Genomic DNA, 12,429 nt, shown 5'->3' on the forward strand with positions numbered 1-12,429 from the left:
AAGGTCATTGGTTATGGAAAAAGGAAACAAAAACTAGCAACCTATGCCCCAAGGAAAATGCTGTTTGAGAGCTTTCATTATGAGCCACTATTGAGAGCTTCATGTAGGCAAAGCAACCTTTGCTCATTTGTAGAAAGGCTTCTAATGGCCTCTGAACTAATTAGGCTCCTGATGTGCCAAGCATAGTGAATTATGCAAGGGTCGTGATACACTTGAACCAGGTATCCTTACCAGCACCCATCATTGATACAGTTTATTGCTCATTCTCATAAAGGCTCTGTGCAAACTCACCTGTATGTGGTACTGTGATGTCTCATGCATAATTATATTGGAGTTGGAGTATTTCTTCCTTTGTTCTAGGAAAAAAAATGAAAACAAGGCACGCATTTAATATTCATTTATCAGTGAAAGAACGCACATGACTGGCCGTCTGGCCAGTCATGTGAGCTAGCTCCTTTCTCACCCCCTCTGAAGTTATTGGATTAACCAAATCATTGGACCCATACATGTGTAAAAAAATATAATAACTGTCATTATAGAGACTCACAAACATGTCTGGATATTCATATTCCTGGTAACTTGGGTGCTAGTTTGTCAAGGAAATGAAACTTAACCTCATAGTTTCCCTGGCTTTTTATCAGAAGAGTGCTGGTGAGGTATGGCTCCCTTGCCTGAAAAACCTGGCTCAGAACCACAAATGAAAGTTTATCTGAAAGGAAATTAGGAAATCCTGCCACCTTGCACAAAAACTCTACTGCTTAGTCAAATACTTCACCAGACTTTTTTAAAAAATGCAATTCTGGTCAAATTTACCAAATTCTTGTGGTTAAAATTTTAAAATGATGAAAAAAAATTCATCTGATATTTTCAGAAACATTGATAATACTTTCAATACCATTTTTGAAAACTGCAAGATTTTTTCTTGAGTCCTCAAAAATGCACTGGGAATGATTGGCAAAGTCAGTTTTTTGAGCAGTGTTAATTCCCGCTTTTGGGGATTAATCTTAAGATCTACAGTAGCTTAATAACATTTTGATTCCTAATGATGCTCACATTCTCTCAGTGCAACCTCATAGTACAAAAAGAGTCGGTTTATCTTTTTTCTTCCTATCAAACTAAACTGGTGTTTTAATCATTCAAGGTACTCTATAGGTTTGATATGTGCACAAGCTTCACTTTCCACACTTCCATTCCTATGAGCCCTTTTCCCAATTGTGTAGTCTCAAGAATTGGGGTTTACAGGCAAAATCATAGATCGCTCTGCGAGTTGAGAAACCTTGACTTCTAATCCTGACGTTGCCACTGCTTGATATATGACCATGGATGAGTCACTTTATCTTTCAGTCTCTGTTTTTCCCATCTGTGAAAAGGGGATGTCACTACTTATGTACCTCACAGGGCTGTCTTGAGAGTTAATTATTTACTACCAGTCCATGCATTAAATATGTCAAGAAGTATATGAATACTAAAATTACTATTTTCTGGAACTTATCTTCCTGCTGCAGCTATTTATGCAGTGTCACAAGGGTGCATGTGGCTTTACAAATCTGAAAAACACTCCAAACACCAGACCCTAAGGAATGCCTTATCTCAGAATCCAACCAGCCCCCACTGAAGTCAAGAGTAAAACTCCCATGGTCTTCAGTAAGAATGGAATCAGACCATAAATCAAGACTAGGGTTACACACCAGAGCTTATCACAGCACAGCTGCACCAGTGCAGTTGCATTGCTACTGCAGGTGATGTGAGCTAAAGGGAGAAAGCTCTCCCCATCAGTTTATTTATTCCAGTCGCAGGGAGCAGCAGTAGCTATGTTGGCAGGAGAAACTCTCCTGCCAACCTAGCCTGGTCCACACCGATGCTTAAGTTGGTGTAACTTGTGTTGCTCAGGGTGGTGGCTTATTCACACCCCCAGTTGACATAGTTTATAACAATGAAGTTGTGGTGCATACATAGATAAGGTAACAGAAGGGTGAGTATCGAATGTGGGAGAGGAAGGTGATGAGATGTATAGACAAGTGGAAGGGAAGAATGAGGTGCAGAGCATCTGGCTTGCTTTTGTAACAGGAACTGTGTTTCTTCATATCATGTTTCTTAACAGACCTGCATGCACACATCTTATCATGATCAGGTGTGGCAATGACCGTAAGGAACACCCAAGCAGATATCAGCAGTGGAAAACAGGCAGTGGAGGAAGCACTGAAAAGAGGAGCAGGAGAGGGCTTGGTGGTGCTAGCAATGGACTGAGTGAAAAGAGCTGAGAGGCAGGCAAGAGAAGAATTCTGCAGAAACCTGACATAAGGAGAAGGAATCTGAATCTGCTGCAGAAGGACAATGCAGAGATTTGAGGAGAGCTTATACAGAGACTCCTATAAGGGAGTTTCAGTTCTTATAAATTGGAATGGACACAGTGAAAAATCAGGAGGTCCGGTTGTCAAGGCAAGTAATGTCCAAAGCTACCAAGAGGAGCTGCTTCAACATGGATATGAGCAAGCCTTGCCATTCTTCCTGTTGACTGAGAGAAGTGCCAGGCAATGTTCTTACCCCCTGCCACTCTGTGTAACCCAAGTTCCATGGTATCTCCCAATTCATGTGGTTGTACGCTATGGTATCTACAAATTAGCAGGCCACCCACTTCTTTAGATGTTTTCAAACTATGTCAACAGACAGAAAGGTATCTGTGTTAGTTTGTGCTCTAGATGAGTGCTAGCAAGACAGTGACTCAGCAGGTCCTTCAGTCCATCCCTGTTATTCACTCTTTGTGAGCAACAAATGGACGACAAGTGCAATTCCAACAACCAGCCCACAAGAAAAGAAGTAATTCCTGTTTTAGTTCTAGGTGCAGCACAGGACCTAGTTCAAGAGATGAATATGGCTGGACAACTTGATAGAAGCAACCATAACGTAATTGAATATAACATCTTTATGGCAGAGAAGGTACTAAAGAAGCCCACCACAGTAGTATTTAACTTCAAAAAGGGAAACAGCACAACAACGAGGATGCTAGTTAAACAGAAATTACAAGGAATAGTCACAAGTGAAACATCTGCAAGCTGCATGGAAACTTTTTTAAAAAATATCATAATGGAGGCTTACGTTAAATGTATATCTCAAATAAAGCAAATTGCTAAATTAAGCAATAACAAGTTACCAGGACCAGATGGTATTCACTCAAGAGCTTTGTAAAGAAACTCAAATATGAAATTGCAGAACTATTGTGGTGTGTCACTTAACACTTAAATCAGTTTCTGTACCAGATGATTGGAGGGCGGCTAATGTGACGCCAATTTTTTAAAAAGGATCCAGAAGTGATCCTGGCAATTACTGCCAGGTAAGCCTAATTTTAGTAGTAGAGAAATTGGCTGAAATTATATTAAAGAACAGAATTGTCAGACATGCAGAAGAGCCTGGTTTGTTGGGGAGGAAGCAACACAGCTTTTGGAAATGGAAATGACGCTTCACCTATTAGACTTCTTTGAAAAGTTCAACACATATGTGAAGAAGGGTGACAATGTGTATAATGCACTTGGACTTTGAGAAAGCTTTTGACAAGGTCCCTCACTTGTGGCCATTAAGCAAAGTAAGCAATCATAAGAAGGAAGGTCCTCTCATGAATTAGTAGTTGGCGGGAGGCGTAAATGGTTAGCTAGTTTGCACTGGAGAGAGAGAGAAATACCAGGGTCCCAAAGGATTCAGCACTGGGACCAGAGCTATTCAACAAATGCATAAATGATTTAGAAAAAGGGGTAAAAAGTGATGTGAAAAAGTGCCTGCACCTGGGAATACATAAGCCCAACTTTATATTCAAAATGATGGGGTCTAAAATAGCAGTTGCTGCTCAAGAAAGAAATTTGAGAGCCATTGTGTACAGTTCTCTGAAAATACCAGCTCAGTGTACACCAGCAGTCAATAAATGCTAAGAATATTAGGAAAGGGAAAACAGTGTAATGCCCCTGTATAAAACCCCTGGTGCACTTGCCCTTTGAATACTGGGTCCTATCACAAGGTATCACAAACCAAAAGTATTAGTGAAAAATGGTCATGATTTATGAGTGAGAACCTACTCTACTGCACAGTGTTTCTAATTCAGGGGTTGGGGAAAATCACACAACCCTCACTTATGTGGCCCTTGACAGAGACACTCCCCTCCTGTTCTAGAATGATGGGCTGCGGGGTGGAGAAGTGGGGAATGAAGTTCAGGGCTTTCCCCAGGCCAGATTAACTCTTCTGGGGGTCCAGGGTGGGACCAAAAATGAGGGGGTTCGGTGTTCAGGTGGGGAAATTTTATTTATCTGCGTCCACAGGTGCAGCCCCTGGCAGCTCCCATTGGCTGTGGATCACTGTTCCTGGCCAATGGAAGCTACTGGGACTCAGCTCCTATTGGCCAGATAAAGCAATCTGTGTCCAACGGCAGCTGCAAGTGGCTGCACCTGCAGACATGCAGGTAAATTAATGCTGACATCCCACCGAGGGTTAACCCTGATGAACTGCGTCCAGGCCACTTATTGCTCACCCCTGATCTTAGTGCTAATCTCATGCTAATAATAACAACAAATCCCAGGGCACAGACAGTGCAGGTCAAACCTGACTTATCAGCACTTTTTCTGTTCTTTGTCTCTCCTCACCATGTGAACTTTTTCCCTACTCACCTCAAGCGTTTTTTCTCCAGCCAGCTAGGCAGAACAGAGCCCGTGTCATTCAGTTTGAATGGTGCTGTTTGAGAATGGCCAGCAGGTGGCTCTCTGAGGTAGCATAGAGAACAACAAGAAGTCTTGAGGCACCTTATAGACTAACAGATGATTTGGAGCATAAGCTTTCATGGGCAAAGACCCACTTCATCAGATGCATGAGCTGGGTGTGGGTTTCAGAGGAGGATTTAAGTGTTCTCCTACAGGTTTTTGTATGTTACCATTCATCATCATCATCAATAACTGTGGGTTCAGCGCCCATTGGTGTCTGATGCCTCTCTCACTATTCCTTTCCGTTGTTCCCCGTCCAGTGCAGAGTGGCTTAGGTTCTGTGCAGGGAGCTGGGAAGTTGGTTTAAAACAAGTAGAGATACGAGACAAGAGCTGTGTCTACACGTGCACGCTACTTCGAAGTAGCGGCACCAACTTCGAAATAGCGCCCGTCGCGGCTACACGCGTCGGGCGCTATTTCGAAGTTAACTTCGACGTTAGGCGGCGAGACATCGAAGTCGCTAACCTCATGAGGGGATCGGAATAGCGCCCTACTTTGACGTTCAACGTCGAAGTAGGGACCATGTAGACGATCCGCGTCCCGCAACGTCGAAATTGCTGGGTCCTCCATGGTGGCCATCAGCTGGGGGGTTGAGAGATGCTCTCTCTCCAGCCCCTGCAGGGCTCTATGGTCACCGTGGGCAGCAGCCCTTAGCCCAGGGCTTCTGGCTGCTTCTGCGGCAGCTGGGGATCTATGCTGCAGGCACAGGGTCTGCAACCAGTTGTCAGCTCTGTGTATCTTGTGTTGTTTAGTGCAACTGTGTCTGGGAGGGGCCCTTTAAGGGAGCGGCTTGCTGTTGAGTCCGCCCTGTGACCCTGTCTGCAGCTGTGCCTGGCACCCTTATTTCAATGTGTGCTACTTTGGCGTGTAGACGTACCCTCGCAGCGCCTATTTCGATGTGGTGCCGCGCAACGTCGAAGTTGAACATCGACGTTGCCAGCCCTGGAGGACGTGTAGACGTTATTCATCGAAATAGCCTATTTCGATGTTGGCTTCACGTGTAGACATAGCCAAGGAGAGCCAATATCACCAAATATCTTCATCATGCATCTGGAGAAAGCAATGTTACCACTCCTGTTTGATTTATGTCCATTTATTCTTTTATGTAGAGACTGCCTAGAAAGCCTGTCTGAATGCCCCACAGCCCCCACACTCATGCATCTGACAAAGTGGGTCTTTGCCCATGAACGCTTATGCTCCAAAATATCTGTTAGTCTATAAGGTGCCACAGGATGGTTATTCTTAGACATCCCTCAATCCTCCTGCAACAAGGTGTTAGGGATGCCGAAATAGCATGCCTGTTATTTCAAAAACTATTTTGAAATAACAGTGCATTTCATAGCTGCAGAGTAGCCCTTTCGGGATAACTCGGTATCCCCAAATAGCTCTGCATTGTAGACAGCCTGTGTCTCTGTTCCCCACTTCAGAGTCTCACATCTGTAGAATCTTCCATTTCCATTTTCCCTTCACACAAACTGCCCCAGCTTGAATGGAAAGGTACAATGAGGCACCCAAGTGATTGTGCACAAACAGACCAGGCTGTGGGATTAATGTCTAACATGAATAAGGCTTCCCATAGCTTCTATTGTATAATTTAGCATTTCTGACCTAAATAATTTCACTAATAAAAATAAGAAAACCAAGTCTGGATGGGATGAAGATCAGTTTGGATCGTGGGATATTGTGTGCCTCCCTTTTAAAGTAAATTTACTTCAGATGAAAGAGTAGTAACCGTCAGATCTGGAAACTGAAACTTATTAACATTTGAACAAGCTTATCTCAAACTTCCCTTATTTGTAAAGGTTCTGGCTGAAGAGGAGAGGGACCTAGCAATGGAATAGCAGTGGGTGCTACATAAGAGGACTGAGGTACTGGCAGAGCTGAGATAAGGCATGTTTCAAACAGGATGAAGTGTTGTAGTTCAGGGAGAGGGTGTGTGGGAAAGCTTGTGGCTGCAGTATGCATGCTCTGCATCTTACCAGCTCCATGTGCAAGTAGGCTCATCCTCTCTTCCCTTTTAGTGTCTCACAGCTGCTGTTTTACAGCAGGGCCCCTAATGCCCATTTCAAAGGACAATGGTTGATCTCTGTTGCTTCCCCTGTCACATAATATGAGCTGTGCTGGGCAATATGAGACACCTGCATGTTTTTAAAACCTGAACTAGTTCTTTATTAAGGGACTGTTTATAGAGCAGATGTAGCTGCAGCTAGCTTTCCAGCCATGTGCATGCAGACTGGCTTCTTGATGCTTCCTTCAGATTAGGGGGACCATTAACTAATTAATTAGGGGTCCCTTATGTCAGGCACCCTGACTATTTTTTTAAAACAGGCAAATAGTCCCTATATTGATCTGTTGTTGAAAGACCTGCCTGGGAGGGCTGGAGAACCATGGGGCAAGCTCTTTAAACAGCAGAAACTGCTTGGGATGGCTGCAGAGTGACAGAGAGGTAGCCGTGTTAGTCTGTATTCTGTCAAAACAAACCAGCAGTCGTGTAGCACTTTAAAGACTAACAAAATAATTTATTAGGTGATGAGCTTTCATGGGACAGACCCACTTCTTCAGATCACAGCCTTGCCAGAACAGGATGTTATACAGCAGGGCTGCAGAATGAGTTGGGTGGGCTCTTTAAACAACATAGAGCTGCCCGGGGCTGCTGGGAAAGGTGGTAGGGGAAGCTCCTCAAACAATAGAGACCCACTGTTTAGAGCCATCAACTCCTGCTCCACTTGATGAGTGATGCTAGCCGCAGTTGTTGTCTCTTGTCATATGTTTAGGTTGTTGTTTTTTTATTGCGTTTGCAATCTGCTTATTCTCCTGCTTCACTTGACACCAGTGGTACTAACCTTCCTCCCTTAGAGAGTATGATGTTCTGTCCTTTTGCACGCAAATACTATGGCAAAGAGAGGGATGGGGCAGCACGCTTTTCCTCCTCCCCTTCGGTTCAGTAATATAAATTACACGGCTAAATCTAAAGCATGATGAGATCCTGAGTCCTAACATTGTTTCTGGTGACATACACAATTCTTTTTAGACGAATCATGTCCCTGAGTCTCTAGCATATGACAAGCATAGTTTTCCTTGACTTCTGCAATTCACAGAAGTGCTAAAGAGGATATGCTCTATGCCGCTTTATTGTATCTGTTCTTGCACCTTTTATAAGCACCAGCCTCATCTTATTTCGTAGCTTGTCCTCTGAACCATGGCACTCTGCCTACAAGTTTTCTTTCTTTCTTTGGTCTCATTTTCTTGATTGGTTTCTGCTTCTGTAAAAGGCAAATTATCCTCCTGCATTTCTCTACTTGTTGTTTTCCGTGGTGTTCTGCAGTGTGCTATTGTGTGTAGTTTCATTTTAATTCAGATGTTGGAAATTACAATCAATAAACCAAAAAATGTGGCAGAAGGTAAAGCACCTAGCACAAGGGTACTTAATCCATGACTAAGGCCCTTGGCATGACACCAGTATGAATTATAAACAGTTGTAGTTACACTGACTTTCCTGAAACATTACAGCTGGCAAAGGGTGAGTAACATTTCATGCACGTGTGTATATGGATTACCGTGTCAATAAAGAGACAGTGGGGCGGAGGGGGCGGGAGGGCTGGTCGGAAGCGGGGAAGAGGGACTCTTTAAACAGAGCCTGTGCAGCCAACGTGCTGTCCCTGGCATACACTGTTGCCAGCCACGCCTGGGAAAAACTGGGGTGTGTGCATCTCATGCTGCTGCCAGTTTCCAAGCGGCAGTGCCCCAATGCAGATGGCCCACAGCTCCCTTGTGGCAGCAAGTAAGGTAGGTAACTGGCTCCAGGGCTGTCCTGCCCCCAGCCCCCTAACCTTCCTCCACACGCACCCAACCTCTTGTTTTGACTCCTGCCCCCCCCACACCCAGCCCTGACTCCTGCAGCTCCCCCAGAAACAGCTGGCCCTCCCCATACATCCACAGCCCCCTGGCCTTGCTCCTGCAGCTGCCACATGTGCTACCAACCCTGACACTACCACCCCACATTGTGGAGGACAGCAAGATGAGGACAAGGCAAGACCTTCTGAAGAGCAATACCCACTTAATTGTAAGTATATATTTTAAATTTTTTTACCTATTTTCAGTCTAATAATGCACTATGTCTTTTTAATAGGGGCTCAGTCAACTTAATGTGATTTTGAACATTTCTACTGCATAATTCTGATTGATTGCCATTGAACTCGCTTCAATCAGAGCAATTTTATCAGGTGTCCTGTGTTTGGCAAAGGGAAATATGGCCACCCTACTTTAAATCTTTCCTTCCTGCAGCCCATGGTCCTCCCTCCAAATGCCATGCAGGTTCCTACACCTGCCATAGCGAGAGAACTTGGAACTCATCATTTAGAACTTAATGGGCTATGGAATCTCATCTCTGAAGGGTTTGTGTATTTGGGAAGTGGGGTTGGGCAATCATCTCACCCTCCCAAAATTTCAGGAAAGATGGGAAGAAATTGGAGACGATCCAGAGAAGAGCAACAGAAAATGATGAAAGGTCTAGAGAACATGAGCTATGAGGGAAGATTAGAAGAACTGGGCTTGTTTAGTTTGGCTAAGAGACGGCTGAGAGGGGCTATGGTAACAGCTCTCATGTGCTTAAAAGGGTGTCACAAGGAGTAAGGAGAGAATTATTTTCCTTAACCTCTGAGGACAGGACAAGGAGTAATGGGCTTAAATTGCAGCAAGAGAGGTTTAGGTTGGACATTAGGAAAGATTTTCTCCATGTTAGAATGTTTAAGCCCTGGAGTAAATGGTGCAGGGAGGCTGTGGAATCTCCATCATTGGAGAGACTTAAGAGCATGTTAGAGAAACACCTGTCAGGGATGGTCTAGATTAAGGGTGAGCAAACTTTTTCTGTCAGGCCCCACTTTTCATCCCCAAAAGTAGCAGGGTTCCCTCTCCCTGCCCTTATCTGTCTGGAAGTGAGGGCAGTCTCCTGGAAGTGATGCAGCCAGGGTGAGGGGACAGCAGTTGGAGGGGAGATAGATCATGCTGCACACCCCTTATAAATTTCATGCCCCCCACTTTGTGCACCCTATCACAGTGGGCAATAAATGAAAGAGGCAGCCCATCAGGGTCAGTCCCTGATGGGCCGCTGCCATTATATTTACCTGAACCTTTGCAGGTCCTGGGCGAATCGCAGCTCTTGTTGGCCACAGATCACCATTTGCGGCCAACGGGAGTGGCAGGAAGAGATTCTGACCAGGACACTGCTCCCCCCTACTCCCATTGGCTGTGAATGGTGAGCCATGGCCAACGCGAGCTGTGATTGCCCGCTATCTGTGGGGTTAACTCGGCTGTGGAGGCTTACCCTAAATCTGCTGGCTTTCAACCTGCTGCCTTTCCCTTTGTCCTCTCTCTGCCAGAGCAAAGGTGAACATATGACTTTTACAACCAAGCCCTGTGCAATACGCATATTTATTCCTTGCAGTGCTGAAGTGAAGTATTGCGCAATATCAAAACCGATGGGCTGGATTGATTGCCAATAGCTTTGCTTTAAATTGCCAGGTGGGTTACTTTGGTAGTACATATGGTCTCTTGTTTCCTTAGAGAGTTCAGTGTACAGATGCTGCCAACTGCACAACGTGGAGGAAGCAATTCTTTGCAGTATGGGTACCACCTCACTGACGAGACAGAGGTGCATCAATTGGCTCGAGAGAGAGAGAGTGTGTGTGTGTGTGTGTGTGTGTGTGAGAGAGAGAGAGAGAGAGAGAAAGAAAGCGGGTGGGTGGGTGTGAGAGAGAGAGAATGAAAATGGGAAGGAGAGTCTCAGGGCTCTGATATTGTTAGAACAACCCCCTCCTCCCAGGGGAAGGGAGCATGTTGATAAAAGCTGGCCATTCGTAATTTGTGATCCATGCAGCATAAACCCACAGTAACTACAGCTCTGTTTTTTCCCTTCCCTGTTGTTTATGGCTACACACTGGTGGCCTGACGTGACATTTTTAATCAGGCATGCGGTGCCACACTTGCAGGCAAAATGGTGTCTTTTGAGCAGCATGACCTGCACAAACGGTGTGTGCGATGGCACACAGAGCAGAGGATGTATTTGGTAGAACAAAATATGTTGCTTGCTGGTTTGGCGCTATCCCAAATCATCCTTCAGTCACAGCCTGTCGAGGGATATACGACGTGTGTGGTTCTCTCACAGACGGATGCCACTGTAACACACCCAAAGAGACAGGAAAGAGCTCTGTTCCTTGCTTTAGATATCAGCCAGTGGAAAAGCTCATCCATGGGGGATTTTTTACATGGATTTTAAGACCATAAGGGGCCACCACATCCAACCTCCTGTATAACCCATGCCTGGGGCATCGACTCAGGGTTGATCCTTCTTTAGGCAGAGGGCTAGACTGGATGACCTCCTGAGGTCCCTTCCTGTCCTAGAATTCTATGAGTCTATGATGATTCTATGAACTCTGAGGATGCTCTGGAGCTGGAGCATCCTAAGGTTAAAACTAGAACCCTTCAGTGCCAAGCTGTCTGTCTCTGCCCCCTTCCCTGGTGCCTCGGTGACCTACTCCACCCATCCCCACTTCCCGGTGCTTCCAGAGTGCCATGAACAGCTGGTTTGCAGGATTCAGGTAACTCCAGGAAGGTAGGGGAAGTGCGGGGACTGAGTATGCTTTGTGCAGAAGGTGGGGCAGGGGCAGGGGCTTGAGGGAAGGGATGGAATGCAGGCAGGCTGGGAATTGAGCTGGGGTAAGAAGGTGGGATGGGGTTTAAGTGGGTGTGGAGTGGGATGGGGGGCAGGTCTGAGCTTTTGGGAGGGATGTAGGGGGGGGTAGGCCCTGGGGTAGAGTGGGGGCTTGAGCAACCCCTGCCTGGAGGGGAAGTCGGTGCCTATGACCCACAAAATTTCACCCACTTAGCAGTACTGACAACCAGCCGGGGCAAGTTGGGAGGGAGGCCTGGCTTTGAAGAAGTGAAGCTAAGGACTCTCAGCCTCAGGCCCCCGAGCACCACAGACTGTGTGGGAGCCCAGCATTCCACAGCTCCAGGCCCCTTTGAAATGTCAGGTCCAACAGCCCCCTTTGCTTGCCCCCACACTTCTTGCACTTACTCCTGTGGCAAGGCTAATTGTGTTTGTCTAGCGCATGTATTCTAGAGAGGCTTCTACTCTTGAATGACTTGGACATACACACCACATGCATTGGGACTAAGGGTGCGTCTACACTAGCCAGCTACTTCGAAGTAGCCAGCACAACGTCGAAATAGCACGTGTCGCGTCTACATGCGCTGTGTGCTATTTCGACGTTGAAATCGATGTTAGGCGGTGAGATGTCAAAATCGCTATTCCTATCCGAAGATGGGAATAGCGCCCTACTTCGACATTCAACGTCAAAGTAGGGCGTGTGTAGATGATCCACGTCCTGCTACGTTGAAATAGCGGGGTCCTCCATGGCGGCCATCAGCTGAGGGGTTGAGAGATGCTCTGTCCAGCCCCTGCGGGGCTCTACGGTCACTGCGTGCAGCAGCCCTTAGCCCAGCGCTTCTGGCTGCTGCTGCGGCAGCTGGGAGTCCGTGCTGTGTGCAGAGGGTCTGTAACTGGTTGTCGGCTCTGTGGATCTCATGCTGTGCGAGGCAAGTGTGTCTGGGAGGGGCTCTTTAAGGGAGTGGCTTGGGGCTTTGCTGGCCCCTGATTTCGACGGGGAGCGCTTGTGTGTGTGGACGCTCC

The 12,429-nt window shown here is 46.1% G+C and overlaps 1 protein-coding gene across 2 annotated transcripts in view; it reads right to left on the reverse strand.

Moving 5' to 3' along the window:
* Positions 1-12,429, reverse strand: part of EPS8L2 (EPS8 signaling adaptor L2) — a 118,622-nt gene that overhangs the window by 54,242 nt on the left and 51,951 nt on the right. For both annotated transcript variants that reach the window (XM_074997875.1, XM_074997874.1), the window contains one exon: positions 292-356. In XM_074997875.1, the coding sequence (XP_074853976.1) occupies positions 292-356 (65 nt within the window). The remainder of the gene's footprint in view (positions 1-291; positions 357-12,429) is intronic.

Source organism: Carettochelys insculpta, chromosome 6, assembly GCF_033958435.1.
Source record: "Carettochelys insculpta isolate YL-2023 chromosome 6, ASM3395843v1, whole genome shotgun sequence".
Lineage (NCBI taxonomy): Eukaryota > Metazoa > Chordata > Testudines > Carettochelyidae > Carettochelys > Carettochelys insculpta.